Source organism: Perognathus longimembris, chromosome 4 (genome assembly GCF_023159225.1).
Source record: "Perognathus longimembris pacificus isolate PPM17 chromosome 4, ASM2315922v1, whole genome shotgun sequence".
Classification (NCBI taxonomy): Eukaryota; Metazoa; Chordata; class Mammalia; order Rodentia; family Heteromyidae; genus Perognathus; species Perognathus longimembris.
Window position 1 is genome coordinate 29,539,583 of NC_063164.1, and position 21,503 is coordinate 29,561,085.

At 40.3% G+C, this 21,503-nt stretch overlaps 1 protein-coding gene across 1 annotated transcript in view; it reads right to left on the reverse strand.

The window, feature by feature from the left end:
• Positions 1-21,503, reverse strand: part of LOC125350417 (aldehyde oxidase 4-like) — a 133,317-nt gene that overhangs the window by 62,651 nt on the left and 49,163 nt on the right. Inside the window, 3 exon segments of the mRNA XM_048345002.1 lie at positions 13,067-13,234; positions 16,347-16,535; positions 18,983-19,048. Coding sequence (XP_048200959.1) covers positions 13,067-13,234; positions 16,347-16,535; positions 18,983-19,048 — 423 coding nt within the window.

The following is a 21,503-nucleotide window of genomic DNA, read 5'->3' on the forward strand; positions in this document are numbered from 1 at the left end:
GGAAGAAATGAACTAGGCTATGGAAATGGCAGAAGGAACAAACAACATAGCTCTCTGTGTGTGTGTGTGTGTGTGTGTGTGTGTGTGTGTGTGTGTGTGTGTGTGTGGGAGTAGGAGTAAGGTGATGTGGGAGAAAGTCAGGGACCACAGGGCCAGAAAAAAAGGCTTGAAGCCCTAGGTTTCCAGCTAGGATATAAGAGGATGTGATTTAAACTTGAGTAGTCCATTGGATAGAAAATGAATTACTCTTGGTATCCTGGAGACTAAATCTGGAGAGGACAGCCTTGGTATGAGTTGTGCACGTAAATCCAGCAGGACTAGTTGACAGGTAGCTCTGCAATGGGATAATGGGAAGAGGACTCAGGATGAGTCCCAGTGATCTGACTTGAGCAACTGCGTTGAGTAGTGATGCCATTCACTGAGATGAGAAGACTGGTGATGCGATGTTGGCATCAGAAGCAAAGGGAGTCAAACTTTCTTTGATTTGCACAATTAAATCTGCCTTTGATTTCTAAGTGCACAAGTGATCTGGATGTAGAAAGCTGGAGGTCAGGGGAGGACCTAGACTGGAGACGTCAATCTGACTGTGATCAAATTGATGACACAAGCACAAACTGCACAAGAATTGTAAAGTGCTAGGGTTCTGTTGTGCTGAGAGAACATTCTGAACTGTTAGTGCATGTACCCTCCTATAACCACTTTGCCCACTCTTCAGACATTAGTGAGGGCAGTCCAGCTGTCTGCCTTCAGAGTACAGCTCTACAGCAGAAATGCAGGAAAGACTAGATGATGCCTAGGTGCTTTTCTTTCCTTTCCTCTCCCCCTCCTCTCCTCTTCTTCCTCTTCTTTCCTCCTTCTCCTCCCTCTCCCACTCTTCCTTCTCCTTCCCTTCCTTCTTCCCCCTCCTCCTTCTTTGTCTCTCTGTCTCATTGTCCTCTCTCTCTCTCTCTCTCTCTCCTTCCTCTCTCTCTCTCTCCTTTCTCTCTCTCTCTCCCTTATCCTGGGGCTTGAGCTCAGGACTTAAAGCTCTCTCTTGGCTTCTTTTATCTTAAGGCTGACACTCTACCACTTGAGTTACACCTGCACTTTTGGCATTTGCTGATTAATTGGAGATTAAGAATCTTACATCCGTCTCTGTCTGGGCTGGCTTAGAATCATTATCCTCAGATGTCAACCTCCTGAGTAGTTAGGATTTATAGGTGTAAGCCACCAGGGCCTAGCTATCAAGGCTTTTTCAAAACAGGCTTAGAAATCTTGGAAGAAATTCTAAAAAACAGACAGGTGAGCCTGTAGACATTCTCCTGATGTCTGGGAGGGTGTCCAGAACCCTGAGTCTGCGGCAGGGTTTTCACACGGCTGGGTTTCATCTCATTCGAGTAGGGCTGGGTTTTTCTGCACCTAGTGGAATGCAGTTTGAGAGTGGAATGGAGTTTGAGATAAAAATTAAATATGCATGCATGTGTTTAAATTTGTATAATAGCTAACTTTTGCTCTGTATTCAAGCACATGCTGGATAAAATGCCTCCCTATGTTAGTCCATGTACTCTTTATAAACTTTGAGGAAAAATAGATCTTTCCTTTTGCAAGGGAGAAATCAGAAACACTTGAAAAATAGTGACAAGTTTTACCAGTCTGAGTCTGAGCCCTATGGAGTTCCTATTTACAATTTCACTTGACTTGTTTCTTTAGCCACTTGGTAAGACAGTGACTGATTTTCAGCTTCCCTGGAGGGCTAGAATAGTCTACTCTAACAGAGTAATAAAGCTTCCATGGCACATGAAATAGAAACTATTGCAGCTTTAAAAATGTCAGAGCAATTTATCGCCCACCTTTCATCCATCACATTTTCTAAAATTGGAGTGTGTGACCCTGAACACTTCTAGGCACTGACTGAGCTGGCTTGGTTTTGCCACTGATGAGAACGTAGCTGGTGGGCAAACCCAGTGTGAACCTCTGAGATGTGTTGACAAGTCTGAATCCAGGCTATTTTGATGGTTTCCTTTTGAGGCAGATGGAGTGGCAGAGCCTCCCTGGTGAACAGAAATGTGTATATAGAGAACACCAGCTGTTCTGGAAAATTGAAGAGTATGGAGACCCTGCCAGAGCCTTGGGGCTCTTTGCCCAAGCTTGCAATCATAAGGATGACCTGGTCACTCCTAGCATATGAAATCTGCAATTACCCCTTGGATTTTGATATGTATTGAGATCTTGTGTTATCAGTAGGTTTAGATCTCATTTGTCCATTTTTTGGGTGAAATTAGGGACTCCCCATTGTCCTGCTGGGGAAGCCCATACTCCCTGGAAACAAAGGTTGTTCTGAGAGCCCAGTAGCCTTGTCCTCTGGGGACTTCCACAAGGGAACATCCATTGCTTAAATACTTCGCAATTCTCCACACGTGACAAATAGAATGTGCAGGTGAAAATTAGATTTCCTGTAATAGAATTAAGGGATAATACTTCCCTCAAATATTCCCATAGCTCATAGGGATACCTTACAGTCTATACTTGATTTGAGTGTTTCTCAATTCTCGTTGAGAATGGAGTCTTCCATTCTGCTCCAAACGGATGGAGACTTCTCTTGGGTGCTTGCTGCCATGCAACTATTTAACCCAAGAATAGAAATCCTCCGCATGGATGGCTGAGGATGGGGGTTCAGCCCTGTTCTCTTTATCCCAAGCCAAGTCCTCTCCCAGCAGGTCTCTGTGGGTGTATCAGCCTGAGAAGCAGTGCAGAAAATTCTAGCACTTCTGTTCTCCCATGGTCCAGCTACTCCACAGCTCCCCACATGAGCTGAGCTCAGCCAAGGGAATTTCTAGCAGGACATGGTCTCTTGTCAGTGGACCAAAAATGTTTCTTAAAATTTTTTTTCAGTGTGTAATTATTGCAGTTGTGACCAGGTGGACTGGGGAAATGTGTTCTGTCTTCCTTTCTCTTTCTCTCTTTCTTCACACAGAGAGATTTCTTCTTCTCAGACTGATCCTGTGCTTTCTTTTGATGAAAGCAAGCTGGGTGATGGTTTGGAGACAACACAAAGAAGGCAAAGACAAGGAAATACTGGCAGATAAACTGGACTTGGGCTAGCGTCTGGTGGATTTTGGAGAAACGGAAGTCACAGGGATTGAGACATTTAGAAGAAACTTAAAAAAATTTAAATTACATTTTTTATTCTCTAAGTAATTGTACAAAGGAGTTACCACCTAACAAATCATTTTTATAAGTACAATACATCTTGATTGATATCATCCCTTTTGTCATTCTTCCCATTCCTCCCCAGCTAACCCCTGGCCCTCAATTTTCTTAGTTTTATAGGTATGCATTGAATATCATGAGAACATTCTCTACTCTCCCACTTTGAGGAAAATTTTAGTAGTCCTAAAAAGAGCTGTGATGAGTTATAAATTAGATTTCAAGTTAATATTATTTGAGAGACATGAAGCCAGAAAAATACAATAACATCATTTTGTTTTGTTTTCCAGACTATTCTTCTTGGTGAAGCTTAGTACATAGATGAGTAGGAACAAAGACCTGTTTAGACATGAGTCTGGCCTCTTATAGCCTGCACATTTAATAGAGTCCTTGTTTCTTTTTTTTTGGCGGGGGGTGCAAAATCTAACACTAAGTTGCTGCCTCAGGTGCAACACAAGCACTACAGAGTAAGAAGATAGCAAGGAATGGTTTACCAGTAGAGTGCAACTACACCTCAAGATCAGAAAGTTCAAATAAGGACCAACTGCCTCAAGCTGTTGGGTTGGGGCTACTAGAAGGTATGAAACTAAGCCTTTCCTGGGAGCTCCTGCCTACAAATGACTGCAAATGGCTGCTTTAGCATAAAAAATTACCTACTTGTGCTTTTGAGAGGGTGAAGGTAGGCATCTGTGAATTTGATCCTTTGGGTCTTCTTGGTGGCATTGCCAATGGATGGCCAGAGTGGCAATTACACCTCTTACACACATACATAGCCTTGGTATAGAAAAATAATATTCTTAAAAATGACTGACTCCATACTGTAGTAATAACTTTAATACTAAAGGTCTCAGTATTTGTCATCAAGTTATTTTTGTTCTTCCTTCCTTCCTTCCTTCCTTCCTTCCTTCCTTCCTTTCTTCCTTCCTTCCTTCCTTCCTTCCTTCCTTCCTTCCTTCCTTCCTTCCTTCCTTCCTTCCTTCCTTCCTTCCTTCCTTCCTTCCTTCCTCTCTCTCTCTTTCTTATAAACCTAATCAATGTGGCCTAGAGAAAAGTTTGTGTTCTTTCTAGGCCTTTTTCTAGGTGGTTCATATTGTGATAAGTATTTTCTATGAATCCCTCTAATCACATTAGGGAGCCTTGTGTTCCTCAGAGGAAGTGAAAATGTTTGAAACTGGAAAATGACATGAAGTTGTTAGTATTAGCTTTATGATCGTAGTTCTAGCCACAACTCACAAGAACCTCCATAGTATATATATTGCCTCCCTAATTTACTACTTCTAGCTAGGCTACCATTCTTTGCCTCCCTAATTTACTATTCCTAGTTAGGCTACCATTCTTCATTCTTTTCGTTTGACCCTCAAACAAACTGCTCATGTATTAGAAATGGGAGTGGAGAGGGGAAAGAAATGAATAAATATCCTAAAAGGATTAACTGGGTTGAGTGGATTTATGGTGATGCTGTGTATAAAATCATCTTGATGAAAATCATGGCTACTAAAAATTCTGTATATATAAAAATTAGACAAAAAGAAGTCTGTGTCTGTTCTTGTGTATTTTTTCCACATCTGGAATTAGTATTAGAATATTTTCAGCTGGACAGCATTTGAATATGCTTTGGATACTGAAATATTGAGTGTTCATGCATTTTGAACTTAACCTAAAGGCATATTTACTACTGACTGGCCTCTTTCACAGGTTTATCTTGTACAATCAAATACAACTAATCTTCATTTTGAACACAGAGATGGTGGGAAATTCAACAAATAGAATTAAGCTCAACACTGCCTCGTTGATGTTATGGTAGCAAATATTTTTATTGTTTCATGACACTATCTTCCCAGTTTCCCAATTGCCCTCCAACAAATCATGGTAGGAGGTGACTATCTTGTTCAACAACTCATTGAGTAAATTAATAATTCTTTGATAAAGGAGATCCTTCACACATTAAGTGAATTTTTAGCAAATGTATGCAATAAAATAAGCAAGTGAATACTCACTTTGTAGGCACTATGGATATCACTTATGATACACCAGTATTTAATGCAGACTGTCATCTTTTTTTCTTTTTAGTGGTTCCTATTTATTTCACTTAAAAATTAAATTTGGTATATTTGATTTAGACCTAAGTTGCATTTTCAAAATAATCTAGTTGAATTCAGCCAATTCACTCAAGATACTGTTAGACTGTCATCTTAAATAAGAAACTTCACAAGCTGCCAGCAATCAACCATCCTGATTTCTTATTTTCTCTCAGAACAAGATCATTGTAGATTAGGCCTTTATCTTGTCTGAATCAGAATAGAAGAACAGTTCACAACTGAAAAATGCTATGCTGATTACACTGAACCAAAGTTGAGGTTTCAGAAACATCTTGCTTATACATGTATAACTGGGGATTACAAGATATTTTGTAAATATGAAATAGGAAGGTGTAAGAATTGCTCCCAATTTCTTATGTAAAAATTTTCTGGGGGCTGGGGATATAGCCTAGTGGCAAGAGTGCCTGCCTCGGATACACGAGGCCCTAGGTTCGATTCCCCAGCACCACATATACAGAAAACGGCCAGAAGCGGCGCTGTGGCTCAAGTGGCAGAGTGCTAGCCTTGAGCAGGAAGAAGCCAGGGACAGTGCTCAGGCCCTGAGTCAAAGGCCCAGGACTGGCCAAAAAAAAAAAAAAAAAAAAAAATTTTCTTACATAAAGCTTCCAATTTCTTGTATAAAGAATTTCTTATATAAAGCAATTGTATCTTTTAGATAAAGATGCTTACACTAGTGACCGGTGAGTCTTAAAACCCATCAGAAAATTAATGTCTCTTCTTGAACACAAAACATTAGGCAACAGATATGGACCATGGTTTACCGCCTTTAGAATCAATTTGCGGAATCTAAAAGAAAAATTCAGAAAAGATTAAGGAATATGCTTGAAAAACAAAAAAATTTAAATTACTTATATAATTAACAGCAACATAGTTTCTTTAAGTAAATATTTAATCATTACATTATTAAATTATTACATTATCTAATATAAATATGATAATATAAATTCTTGAGCTTAAATAGGGAGTAGAATTTTTGAAACAAGAAGGTATGAAGAACAGAAAATACTCTTCAGGTACTTAATATCTCTGCATCTGATTATTTATAATTTGGTAGACTTTTAGAAAACTGTATATAAAATGAAGGGTAAGCTCACTGAATTCACCATGTTTTCAATGTTAGTTTTTTGCTCTAAGATTGAGGTTTTTTTTTTAATTGTCCAAGGTTTTTTGCTAAGGAAAAAATAACATAAAATTAAATGACCCTAATATAATTTTAACTTTAAATAAATTTAAATTTAGCTTCTAGGTTTTAAAAACTCAGAAGGTATGCAAGTAAAAACTAAGCACTCACTTGGATATGGAAACTGAGAAATGATTAAATGTGTAATAAGTGGGGGAAAAGCTAAACATACCTAGCAAAATAGAATTTCTATTTAGGCAATCAAATTTTTCTTCAGTCTTTCATTTAGTAAACTGTGTGCATATACGGAAATGCCACAATGAAAACCCCAATGCTACAAAATACATTAATTCAAAAATAAAATAGAAGTAATTTTTTTATCTAAGTAAGAAAAAAATTGCAGATGAGTAACTGGAATTCACTAATGTTCAGTAGTGTTTATCTAAATTTATCTAATTGTTTAAATTTATCTAAAAAGAAAATTTATACTTGTTGCACAAAATAGAATTCCCCAAATCTTTTTAGTCTGTTTGATAAACCCAAATCCCCTGTGGAAAGTTTCATAGCATAATGAATTGGAAAGATATTTTCTTTTTTTAAATCTTTCCTAAATTGAGGAGCATAATAAAGAAGCCATGCACAGACATTTATCATGTTGTCATCTTGGTTTACGTCAGGGGAGAATCATTAAATTTAAAGAAAGTATAATACATTTGCAAAGTTTCAACTGATCAAATTCTCCTTTTCTTGCACTTTGTAGCTGACAAACACAGGCAGTTTTCCTTTTTTGTGATATGTGTGGAAAATTATAGCAGACACACCAAGACTAGAATTTTGTTGCCCCGCCTATATGCTCTTGGTGTATTCCAAGAATGAGGATTTGATTTTACCTTTCTAAATTTGTTTTTCTGATGCCATAGAAAGAGAGGTGAAAGTAATCTGAATGCTGATATCTCATGGTGGTAGATGCACATATATATCATAGGGCTTATTCAGCTTCTGGGGCTAGAAAAATAATTCTCACCATGTAGGCAATTAACCAGTCCAGTCCACTGGGGCTTACCATCTTCAGGGGATCTTCCTCATAGCAGATCATTTCCCTCCATATTCTCTCAACTCATTTTCAGGGTCCTGTCCACTTCTATTCTTAGCCTAGCATAGCAACACTCTAGAAAGGAGGACAGTCCTTTCAATGATGACTTCCTGGTCACTGATACTCAGGAACGTTAGGCAGCTGGTGATAAAGTCCTCAAAAGAACACAAGTAATTTTTGCTTCTGTTTAGTTTCAAGGACAGCATCATCATTCATTCTGCTCTTTGGGAAATGGGTCTCTGCTTCAGTTACACTCTTTTACCTGCACAGAGCAAGCAGCAGAGGAAGAGACATTCATTTCTTTTTCTTTTTCCTTTTTTTGGCCAGTCCTGGGGCTGAACTCAGGGCCTGAGCACTGTCTCTGAGCTCTTTTGCTCAAATCTAGCTAGTGCTCTACTATTGGAGTCACAGCTTCATTTCCAGAATTTTTTTTTTGGGGGGGGGGCCAGTCCTGGGGCTTGGACTCAGGGCTTGAGCACTGTCCCTGGCTTCTTTTTGCTCAAGGCTAGCACTCTTCCACTTGAGCCACAGTGCCACCTCTGGCCTTTTCTATATATGTGGTGCTGAGAAATCAAACCTAGGGCTTCATGTATAAGAAACAAGCACTCTTGTCACTAGGCCATATTCCCAGCCCGAGACATACATTTCTTTGAAAGCAGAATGCCCATCCATTCATTTGTACTTGCATTAAGACCATGTGAGTGCACGTGCTGCTATGATACTGGGACTTGAACTCAGGGCTTTGCACTCTCATCTGGCTTTTTTTTTTTTAAGCTCAACATTGGTGCTCTACCTCTTGAGCCACAGCTCCACTTCCTACATGAAGATATTTACTGACTGTGTTGAAACCAGTGGGTGACAAAGCATCAAGTTACTTGAAACCATATTTAGTGTGCTTTTCTTTCCAGATGAATTCTTTAAAATGTTCCATCTCTTGCTTTCTGAGAACACTGGGCCTAGTGGAGAAAATAGCTGGAATGGCCTGAACATGTTTTGTACATATTCTCTTCTGCTGTCATCAGGTGACCACCAGCTTGGGTGGGGACAGCTGAGGCTGCTCCTAGAGTCTTGTTATTGTCCATGCCCTGGTCCCCGGCCTCTCCAGGACTGTGAGGCAGTGCTGGTGCTTCAACCTTGCCGGCCACTGGGTCCCAGAGATCATAGCAAGGAAGGGTCACCACATGCGGGCCTATGAGAGGCTGAGCGGGCCTCCTGGAGAAGAGGACCCGGTTGCCCTCCTCAGCTGGGCATCTCCCCAAAGCTCTCTCTGGGGTTAGAGTGGTGGGAGGGGATGATGTGACCTTGAGAAAGAAGAACCTTCCAGTCTCCTCATGGAATGGATCCTGTCAGTGGCACAGAGCACGGGCACATGATATTCTTACAAGTTCAGATTTACTGGGTGGAGTGAGGTTGGGGCACCAGAAGACTTGGATCAAAATGGCCAGCTGCTTCTGCCTAGGGCTGAGTTCACAAACAATGACCGGTTCCTGACAATGACCTTCCAAGGAGGCAAACAGTTTGAGATGGCGCACAGTTCATCTTCAAAATCGCCAGATGTCTCCACAGCCCACCGCACCCACACACCGCCAAGGTTTCCACCTCCTGTTCCTGTCAGTGTGGCTGTGAAAGGAAGAAAGGGCCAGTGCAACCTGGAAGGGATGGCCTCCTGTCTCCACTCAAACACTGGGAATTGATGGAGATTTGGGGACACTGTAACAGGAGGCCTCTTGGAGTTTGGGGTGCCTTCCTCCATGGCAAAGTTGTGTGTTGATGGAGTGGTCTTCAGGTGAGTGGAATTTGTTGTTTAGGTAGGTGTAGGTGTAGGTGGGGGATGACTGGCACCCTCTAAATCCTGCTGTGTCATTGTAACCGCTTTCCCATGCAGATGGTCAGTCCTATCTGAAGGTGCCTCAGGCCTAGGGTACAGGTGTTAAGGTGTTGAGAGTTTTCTGTCTTCTCTTCTCTGTCATTCCGTGTCTGTCTTCCCATTTCTTGGCTCATCCCTGCCTTGCTTTCCATCATTCTTCTCTTTTCCTTCCCCTCCTTCCATTTACATCTTGATCCTTCTTCCCTCTATGTAAGTTCACCCTTTGGTGAGGTTTATCCAGTTTCATGAGCTGTAATTACTGCTTTGTACTAATGACTCATAAATCTGTCTGCAACCTAGTTCTCTTGCCAATCCTGCATTAACTGCCTGTTGGATAAATCCCTTGACTAACTACCACGCTATAGAGCTAAAAGCAACTTCACCATCCGCCCTTTGAAACTGGATCCTCTGTTGCCCTTGAGCACCCACTTCCTCCTCTATCACCCTGAACACAAATTGTACTTACCTTTCACTCCTCTGCTTGTTCTAGCCAATCATATGACAGGCAGTATGGCTTGACTATGTCTTCTATGCCCCTCATATGGACATGCCCATGCTTTTGTCACCTCTGAACTATTATAGCAGCTAATTCTCACCCAAGATAATTTGTTACACAATCTGAAGATTGGTCTTCCCAATTATGTCATTCTTATCATTTCATTATCTTCAAAGTTCTGCCGTGTCTATGGAATAAAACCCATAGGCTTTAATTTACTTTGAAGACAATCTGTGTTCTATTCCAGACTATTTTTCTGGTTTAATCACCACAGGTTCCCTTTCAGACTCTGTCCACTAGCCAAACCAAATGATCTGTGTTCTGAGACATAACTGATGTCTTTCTACCCTTCTTCACCAATGCCTTTGTCTTAGCTTTTTCCTCCAGCAGGAATTCCTTTTCCTTTATGTCTAATTTTCTAGAACTCTCCCCCTAGCTGGATACTTTCCTTCTTGTCAGTTTGAAGGGCTGGTTTTGGGCTGTGTTTGGTAACTGTGCTCATACCACTTTCACGTAAAGATCCTATATCATTAATTTACAAAAATTCCCTGAATTAGCTCCTTTATGATTTCTTTTGACCATTTCTTAAGTTCTAGCCAGTTTTTAAGTGCACCATAAAATTTGTTTTTGAGCACTCACTGGTGGCTCCTGCCTGTATTTCAAACTACTTAGGGGGCTGAGATCTGAGGACCATGGTTCAAAGGAAAGTCTGTGAGACTCTTACCTCCAATTAATCACAAAAAATAGCTGGGACTCATGTGGTTGAGTGTTAGCCTTGAGCAAAAGCAGCTCAGGGACAAAGCCCAGGTCCTTAGTTCAAGCCCCAGGGCTAGCATAAAAACCACAATAACAACAATAACAACACAAAAGTCATAAGTATTGACTGCCATATGCTGTCTTTAGTGTAGAACTATAATAGTCTTTTCACATGCATTTTAGAATATATTACTATTTAATCAGGTCTGTCAGGGAAGTTTCAGCTGACCCAAGTTAGCATAATAGGTCAGTAGCACCCTTACTAAACCCCAGATACTTATCTCCTTCTGTCACTCACTATGATTCTCACTTGGCTCAGTTTTCCATTAAAGTGTGCAGCAGGTTAAGAAAAATCAGAAAACATATGGCTGGATACCCACGATTTGGTTGTGGTGTAATAATAGTTGTCATTACAATGGCCATCACTAACATTGATTCAGAGGTTAATAGATGCCAACACTACATTAAGCACTCTTAGAACTAAGCCTATTTAACACTCACTTAATATAAGTAAGAAGGTATTTTCTCTATATGAAAGATAAAAAATTATGGGTCAAAACTTGTCCAAAGTCCCACTTCTAGCTAGTAAATGTCTGAGCTGGAATTTGAGTCCAGTTATCTCAATTCAAGGCCTGGGTATCACTCTGTTCTTTTCTAAGCAGTCAGCATTTTATGAAGCTCATTGATGAAAGAAAAGAAAATAACATGCGGCTTGCCATCTAGCTAGAGACAGAGAGAGAATTAGGAAATCCTGTGAAGGAGTTCACAGCTCCCCATTGCTTATGCTGTCTTGGTGTCCTACCATTGGATGGTTTGGATGGTGGTCATTGGTTTTCATGTCTGTCTCTGGCTAGACTTTGGACTTCTTTGGAGAGCAACTTGCATTGTGCTTCTGATTCAGCCCAGTACAATGCTTTGGACATAGTGGGTACATGGAGTGTACTTGGAGAGCTGAGTCATACAGGTTAATGGGGAGTTGTTGAGAAGTGAAATGTAATAACAGGACAGATGGACAGATGCAGGCTGGTCTGTTGGAATGGAGTCTTTGGAAGGGTTCAGAGAGGAAGGCGACTTGATGGATGAAGAAATTTTAAGAGTCTTTGCTCCACGATTTCCTTCTCTCATCCTTGTTTCTCCTCCTTGGTATGTATTTTTAAATTTGGAACTGGGTGAAACGTTATTTTTTTTAAGCAATTAAAAGGTTGATCTCCTCCCCTGCTCCTGACAGGTCTTAAGTCAGTCCCAAGTGCCCATACCTGTAAGTCTTACCACTTTTTCTGTCTTGTTAAGAGGTAAAAAGACTGTTCACAGCAGAAACAGTCTGATAGAATTGTGATAAAAGCCACACTTAAAGGAGTGTGTGTGTGTGTGTGTGTGTGTGTGTGTGTGTGTGTGTGTGTGTGTCCAGTACCAGAGCTTGAACTCATGGCCTGGGTGCTGGCCTTTTCTTGAGCTTTTTCCATTCAAGGTTAGGACTTTATCACTTCACCCACAGCTCCACATTTGGCTTTTTGGTGGTTAGCTGGAGAGAGAGGTTTTGTGGACTTTCTTATCTGGGCTAGATCCTAAGATCCTGACTTCCTGAGTAGCTAGGACTTCAGTTGTGAGGCACTAGTACCTGGATCAACACTTAGGCTTTTAAGCCCTCTTGAAGCTACATTGAAGAGTAAAATATGTTGCTATAGATGGCATGTAGATTGATGGCAGGGCAGTGGGAAATGGTGGGCAAACTTAGGTGCAAGCCTTTAGGTTAAATTAATTTTAATAATTATTATTCTACATTCTGATGTATGTACAATTATTAACAAAGACTTTTTATATTCTTTTTTAATAATTTATCTTCAAAATGCAGAATGCATTTGGCACTTACTGCATATATGATTTATGAAAGTGATTTTAGCACAGGTTTGGGGCCACAGGTAGGCTTTCCAAAGTGTTTGGAGTCATGCCACACATTCCAATTATTCTAAGAAATAATTTTATGGTAAATAGAGGAGGTGGGCTGTGGCTGGATGTAGCTATACAGCTACACAGCTTACAGCTTACAGCTATACAGCTGTAAGGCCAATGGCCAGTCCACTGTTGCCATTGCAGGACCTAGATGGAAAAGATCTTTTTGTTTGTTTGTTTGTGACAGGGTCTTGCTATAAGACCTGTCAGCTCAGGACAGACCAACCTTGAACCTTCTAAGTATTAAGATTACAGTGTGGACCACCATGCCTGGCTACTTCTTAGCCCTTTTTAACATCTATATTCCCTATATTAAGGATAAAAGTCCTATAGCTTACCATTTGAAAACTCACAGTAACTATCATTTTTGAGTGAAGACATTATGCTTGCTGGGTTTGTGAATTTTCTTTTGGATTGATGTGTGTGCCCCAACTTCACATGCACAAGAACCACTGAAGTGGATACAGGCATTCACAGACAAGACAGAGGAGTCCCATACCAGCTCTGTAAACTGATTCACACAGGCCATTCTAATCTGTTCTGGTGTGGCTGGGCTGTTCATGGCCAAAAGTGGGGCCAGGCCCCTCTCCCTGCAAGCTGCTGCCACAGCATCAGCTATGGTGAAAAACACTGAAGACCCCAGAAACATTCCCGACTCGCCTAGACCCTGGGGATGGAGGAGACAAAAAGAATTTTTAGAAACCTAGCCTAGGAGAGTCATCCCATAGGGGTAGGTAGGAGTGGGCATACTAACTACTGACATGAGCTGATTTGGAAGAATACCCAGAGGGCCTCTATTCTCTTCCATTCCCACCACACCTAGCTGGCAGCTCACTGTATCCTTGGGTGTTCCAATGGCTGATTCATACAGGGGCTCAGTGAATGTTACACAATTCTACCACTGCCTGAACATGGGTCAACTGTGGCTGATAGCTTCTTGTTTCTTCTAGTTCCTTGCCTATAGAAGCTCATTCTGTTCTCAAGGTGATGGTCTTTGTAACTATCCTTCAGGACTAGCTCTAGGACAGCTTTGAGTTCTCCTAGAGCACTTACTTTCTATTTGTTTGGGGGTACTGGCTGGGCCCCAAAGGTGATTTTCTCTAGAGCAGGGCAGGCCCAGGTACTAATCCCCAACGCTGGAAATGCTAATGAGATGGCAAGATTCTTGGTTGAGGCCTGGCATACTTCTACGTAAGAAGACCATGTGGGTGTGGTTGCTGAAACTAGCCACGATTCCAGATATTACCCATAGTGCCACCAAATGGGCAATTAAAGGATGAGGAGAGTAGAGAAACATCTTCCTAGTAGCTGACACTCCTAGCTGGGCCCATGCCAAACACTTATCCTTCTCACTTTGAATTTTAAACAATAATGAGTCCAAAAGCTTTACCAAACTAAAACATGAGAATAATATAATGAGTCCAAACTTTTTTTCAAGGCCCATGTGGCTTTTCCAGGAGATTTTGGTGTCATTCATGTCACTGAGGGTCTCTGAGGGAAAACCCAAGCACCCCAGCTCCTGGGCCCTGCAACACTGTAAGGAAGGGACAACTCATGCATTCTGTCCTACATGGAAGGTACAATCTAAGTTACTGCTGGAATTCTGCCTGGTTATATCAGCAGACACCTGACTCCTCTGTCAAAAACGGAGAGTGACATCCTGCTTACAGGTCCTGATCTGCAAGGGGTGCCTCCACCTGGAGATCATAAGTCTTACTTTGGTGTGCCTAAGGGTGATCTATGGGTTTGAACAGCCCTTATGTGGCCATCAGAGCCTGCCTGGCCTTGATCACATAGAGCTTAGATCTGAGTAGAAGAGGGATGCACAAGGAAATAAGCACACACATGGGTGCAAGAAAAATGTCACAAGACAGGACACCAGGGGGCACTGACATAATTGTGGGGACTGGACTGGCTTCCTGAGGAGGTGACATTTATAGTGGCATCAGTCAGGTGAGGAAAGGGTGGGAGGGTAGGTCCCAGGCAGAAGTAGCACAGTAGTGATGGGCATATGGCAGCATAGTGAGCGCCATGACATCCAGTTATTTGATCAAACACCAGTGAAGCTGTTTCTGTGAAAGTTACATTGTAGAGGCAATTAACACAATTAACATTGTAGAGGCAAGATAACCTTGATGATGTGAGTGAGTCTTCTTCAGTCATGAGTCTTCTTCAGTCAGTTGAAGTCCTTAAGAGTTTCCTTGAGAAGGAATTATTCTACCTCAAGGCTTCAACATAGAAATGGTACTCAAGTGTGTAGTACACAAGTGTGTACTCAAGTGTGACCTGACCTAGAGACTTTGAACTTGTACCCCTCTAATTGTGTGAGCCAGTTCTTTAATATACAGCTTCTACACTCTATGTATACATACATACATACATATACACACGTGTACATAGCATACATATATATACACATATATGCACATAGAGATAGGCATTCCATTTGACTTAAAAATACACACATACGATATATGTATAGGTGTCTACAGATATATGCCAATGGCTGTTTCTCTGAAGAACTCTGTCAAATGCAAGTGACGTGCAAAGTTGTCAAGGAAGGAAAAGCTGGACTCATCCAAGTAGGAAAAGAAGGCTGTGCAGAAATAATGGCACAAGGAGCTTTGGGAAAGGTTGGTAGGACAGATTATGCAAGGTGTCAGAAACAATGTTAAGAACCATGCCTCTTAATCATGTTTTATTGTGATTATATAACATTATCTCTATTGTACTTCTAGTAAATCTGATCCTTAACAGATTAATCATGCCTTAATGCATAGTATGTCTAAGAAATCCCTCAAGTGGCGACTAATGCTGGAAATGAGAAGAAAGCTGATGGAGTGATTTTTGATCTGGGGAGGCTTCATGGACTTAGAAAGATATCATCTAGACTCTCTGCTCCACCTACACTGGTCCAGCGAGGTCCTCCAGGCCTGTCCTTACTCGCATCTGGCTCTCCTTGGCAGCTGGAGGTTCATCTCACCAACCTTCTCCCTTCAGCATGCTGGAGTCCCGGAGATTGCGTGACAAGAATTCTGGGGCTGTGGTTCTTGTTTGGGCTGAATAAGGAGGTTATATGTCTCTCATCTTGTTTATTAGACACTGGGATTACATCTGACTTGGATAAAGATATACATTTGAAAGCAGTGTTTCTCCAAATCAGTGTTTTGTTGATCATACACTACTGTCAGAGCTACATGTCACGTGTTCCCAGTACATAGATGTGTATGTGTCTGCACACATACAAACACTTGAAAAATCAAGTCCTGGCTGCTTTTGAGTCTCAGGTTGGAAAGATCATAGTTTAAGACAAGACTGGGCAAAAAGTTTGCAAGATGCCTTTTTCAACTAACAGTAGGGCACAGTAATGCTTGCTGTTACTCCAGCTACAAGGGAGGTTGAAAGGGGGGAGGATAGCAGTTCCAGGCCACCCTAGTGAAAACAAAAAATGTGTGTATTCATCTCAGTGAAGAATTGGGTATGGTAGAACCCATCTATGGTGAGAAGCATAGAATAAGAGGATCATGAGCAGTTCTTCACCTTTCAGATCCTGGCACCATTGAATATAATCTTTCCATCTGTATTCTCTTATTTCTGTATCTTTGGGCTTTCTTCTTGGTGAATTCCTCAGTGTGATTGTTTTTATCCTGATAGATATATAGGTAGGTCCATCTGTCCATCCATCCATATATCCATCCATCCATCAACCTAACCACTCATCTATTAGAAGAAAAATCCCTAAATGCATTCTGTCAGATCTACAGACCATAGATGCTTACCTTGGAGGAGTAGATTACTTTTGGATTTTGGGTTGTTGTCAGCAGGGACACATGGAGTTCCTCTGGGATGTCAGTGACTGAAGGGATCTTATACTGTGTTGGACCACGAGTATAGAGGACTCCCTCTGGAGAACATTTCAGCTCCTCCAGGGTATAAAGTCCAAGACCTTGAACAAAGGCCCCTTCAATCTACAACACAGAAAGAAATAATCTTACTCTTTCATGCTACCTTAAGACCTTCCAAGCATCACTTGAAGAAATCAGTTTTATTATTATAACTTTTTTATCATTAAATAACTGTACAAAGGGGTTTCAACATGTCAAAGACATTCTTTTAAGTGAATGATTGCCTCTGGAGTCCAGTACTCCATTTTTAACTTCCAGATGTGCCTAATGACTTGGGGAAATCCCTGAGTAGGTTTTAGAGAAATGTTTGGACTTGCTTGTAAAAACAAATAATGTTTATTTTCAATGGCTTGATGAATCATTTACATAATGGTGATTTTTGAAACAGATGCCCAAATCTCTTGTGGGGACTTGTTCCACCTCTGGAACAAGGTCTTTTTTCACCACCAAGTCATCTGACCAGTGAAAGGATAACACATTAGCTACTCTTCCAGGTACCAGAATATCCCTTCTGAGGGCATTGTCAAGGTCTTGGATCTGTTCTTTCTCAGAGAGAATGTCTTTAGCCATGGGCTCACATGCCAGTATCTGTTCCTCTTCTTTCCTCATTTCAAGGACTAACTTCTAACGAATCTAACTAAGTAACTTCAATCTAATCTGATTGTATTCTACACTCAGTGGCTATTTAAGTAGACTTTAGCCACACAAAAATTAGATTCAAGAAAAACCAGTGGTAGCAAATATGAATGTTATACTGGAAGAAACTTTCATTTTTTTCTCTCCAGACCGCTGGGGCTTGGACTCAGAGCCTGAGCACTGTCCCTGGCTTCTTTTTGCTCAAGGCTAGCACTCTGCCACTTGAGCCACAACGTCTTTTCTATATATGGGGTGCTGAGCAATTGAACCCAGGGCTTCATTTATACGAGGCAAGTACTCTTGCCACTAGGCCATATTTCCAGCCCTGAAAGAAACTTTTAAACTTTCTATTTGCTCACATTTGTAATGCGCTAAAATATTTGGGTTTATTAAAATGCGATGCATATACTTCTGTTATTCTTCTTTGGGGAGTTTTTCTTAAAGCCCCTGAATTCATATTTCTCTTAAATTCTCTCACACCCTCTCCCCTTCCTTCACTGTCATGATCCTGATTCTTAGGTGGTTTCAATAACCACTTCTACGTAGATCACTCTAGAACATGCATCTTTAGCTCAGGTCTCAAGGTTTAGACTGGGACATCCATTGTTCTAGCTGCTTCTACCTAAATCTTTTTTTTTTCTTTCTTTTGATGCTCATCCTGAGCTTGAACTCAGGGCCTGGAGCTGTCCTTGAGCTTCTAGCAAGTGCAAGGCTAGCACTATACTACTTGAGCCACAGCACCACTTCAGGCTTTTTTGGTAGTTTGGCGGAGGTAAGAGTCTCAGAGACCTTCTTGGCTGGGCTGGATTCAAATTATGATCCTCAGATATCAGCCTCCTGAGCAGCTAGGATTATAGGCATGAACCATCAGCATCCGGCTTTCTACCTGGATCTTTTATAGGCAACTTGAAGTCAACAAACTCAAGTTGAGCTCAGACTCCTCTATCTGAGGTGTTAAATTGCATTGACCATATCTAGGCCCTCATATCGGAAAGTTGGGATCTAGTCCTTTTTAAATTTTTCGCCTACTACCTCTTTCTACCAACCGTGGTCAATTTCTGATTTTATTTTCCAAGTGTGTATGGACATATGCTTCTTCTTCTTCATTCGTCTTCTCATTATGTAGTATCTGCCTCTTTTACTTCTTGTCTGACTATAATGAGTCAGACAAGATATTCTTACTGAATATCAGGAATCATCACTGATGTGTATAATACCATATATGCCTGAACAATTTATTGAAAATACAGATTCCGGGGCTGGGGATATGGCCTAGTGGCAAGAGTGCCTGCCTCATATACATGAGGCCCTGGGTTCCATTCCCCAGCACCACATATACAGAGGCCAGAAGTGGCGCTGTGGCTCAAGTGGCAGAGTGCTAGCCTTGAGCAAAAAGAAGCCAGGGACAGTGCTCAGGCCCAGAGTCCAAGCCCCAGGACTGGCCAAAAAAAAAAAAAGAAAGAAAGAAAATACAGATTCCAGGCTCCACTAGATTCAGTGCATTTGGCAGGGGCATCTGTGTAATTCATAGATGTTTGTTGAATGAATAAATAACATTTAAGGATTCTCCTTCCATATCATCATACATATAAGGACAGGAAAATAATCTTAACTAATAGAACAAACTACTTAACGACATCCAGCATAAAGAAGAAAGAGTTGATTCTTCCTAACGTATGAAACTGTAACCTTTCTGTACATCAGTTTGATAATAAAAATTTGAAAAAAAAGTGATATATATTTAGCTTATTAAATGATTTCAAACATTCAAAAAAAAAGAGTTGATTCTTTTAACCCATATCTAGAATAGGTAAAATATCAGCGATCAGTGCATGAAATATTCAGTGATAACTTGGAATTAGGTGTGTACATACCTGTCCTATATCCACAGCAGGATTTATACTCAAAGAAGAATCCATTACAATGTCAGTTCTAATGTTCTATAGAGAATAAAAAGCAAACCAATGGTTATAGCACCTACTCCCTTCGATGAACATTAATATTTTTTTAATGGAGATTTCCAGTGTGGTTATAAAATGATCCTGCAAAGTGGTTGACAGTAAAGTCCATATAAATAGCAACTATTAGCGTTAAAACATCTTATTTGGAATAAATAAAATCAGAGGCTATTGAGTAATAATTGTGGAATTATTAATGTGGAATCCACTACAATTTTGGAAGTTTATAAATATGTAATACCGGTTTATCTTTCTATAAAATTGCAAATTTTGACCTTAATCACTCCTGATATTACCAACCCATTTACAATAATAATTATAGAAATAAGTAATAATGTGGGAACTGGTATGGCAGCATATCAAGTGAATGAAAACAGGTTATTAAATGACACACATACATACCTATATACATGAAAAATATATTTAAAGTATGTACCAGAAGATCTTTAGTCTCAGGATTAATAAGCATAGTTTACATTGGATATGACATGTTATGAGCACAGTACCACACTGTTTTAGTGTCCATTTCTCTTTGTAATAAGAGTTTTGCTACTTATATTCCATTTCTTTTCCCAGCTTCTTTCCAACAAGACTAGTGGCTGATAAATTCTCTTAGTTTCTGACAAAAAAGGTTATGGAAATCTAGGTTGGAAATGATCTCCTTTTGAAGACATTTCACCATTATTTTTTTCTGAGCCTGAACTTCTCAAAATAAGTTTGGTATCAGTCTCTTTGAAGAGATCATGGCTTTTTATACTCACAGCTTCTTAATATTTTCTGTATCTCATATGTATTACTATAATGTGTCTAGATGTGGATTTATTTTTAACTATCTTGCTTAGTATTTGGAATACACTTTTTATTTTGTATCTTCCAATTCTGAAAATTCTCAGCTACCATCTGTGATAGTTAATATTTTATTTTGTACAAGTCCTGAGGCTTGAACTCAGTTTCTGGGGGCTGTCTCTGAGCTTTCTTGCTTAAGGCTTGTGCTCTACCACTTGAGACACAGAACTACTTCTGGCTCTTTGATGCTTAAATGGGTATAAGAGTCTCATGGCTGATTCCATATTTTGGCTATGGTAAATAATGCTGCAACGAACACAATGCAGTTCTACTCATCCATCAGAGAGAATGATATTGTACCATTCATAAGGAAATGGAGAGATGGAAAAAATTATATTAAGTGAAGTAAGCCAGCCTCAGAGAAACATGGGTTGTATGGTTTCCTTCATTTGCGGTAGGTAGACTGTATCTATAAACTTATAAGTAAACACACTGGGTAGTAAGCAAGTGGTTACAAATTAATTAACTGAGTGTAATAGAATCTGAGAGCCAGAAAATAGTGTAATTCTTAAACAACAACAAAATTAAGTCAAAGCCTAACAAAATAAGTACCAGGAAATAGAAGAATGAAGTGGGGAGAATGCAGGCAAGAATTCATTTGAATACTGTACCACAGAATTGAGAAATACAAGGGAGGGAGTGGGTCAAAGAGGGCTGAAGATTTTTATGTGATGACACAGATCAAAATGCATTGCACACATAAACTGCTTTGTTAAATGGCAAAAAAAAATAAATGCATAACCTAAAATTAAGATAAGTAAGGAAAGGGATGGGTTGGAAGGGTGGGTGAAAATGTTGAAAGGGGTGACATTGATCAAGATGCACTGTATTCATAAACTGCTTTGGTGAATGGCAACTCCTCTGTACAACTACTTAAAGATAATAAAAATATTTTTTTTACAAAAAGGGTTTCACTAAATGGGGATGGGGAAGCAGAGGAAAATGAGGGAGGAGGTAACAAGTTGGATAAGAAATGTACTCACTGCCTTACATATGAAACTGTAACTCCTCTGTACTTCACTTTGACAATAAAGAAAAAAATGATTAAAAGAAAAGAGTTTCACTAACTTTCCTGTCAGGGCTGGCTTTGAATCATGATCCTCAGATATCATCCTCTTGTGTAATTAGGATTGTAGGTATGAGCCACCAGTTCCCAGCTGTGATGTTTAATCTTAATTGTCAACTTATTTGAATTGAAAAATACATAGTAGATTAGCAAAACCCCTGGGGATGTCTTTGATGGTATTTCCGGAGACAATTAGATCATCAGGGCTCTGGCCTATGAGTGCATTAATCCTTTTATAGATCCATAGCATGAGACCTTAATGGAAAAATAGTGAAGGCTAAAAAGTAGGCCTAGTTGAAGGAAGCAGACCACTGAGGGTATGTCCCTGAGGCCTGTATCTTGCCCTGGCCTCTTCCTGTATCCCTTTCCCTTTTTCCTGTTGCCATGAGGGGAAGAAGCTCCTCTGTCAGAGGCTTTCATCACCACCACCACCACCATGTTCTGCCCAAAGTGTAAGAGGAAAAACAACGACAGACTCAGTCTCTGAAACTGTGAGCTAAGTAAATCTCTCCTCCTTCATATCAA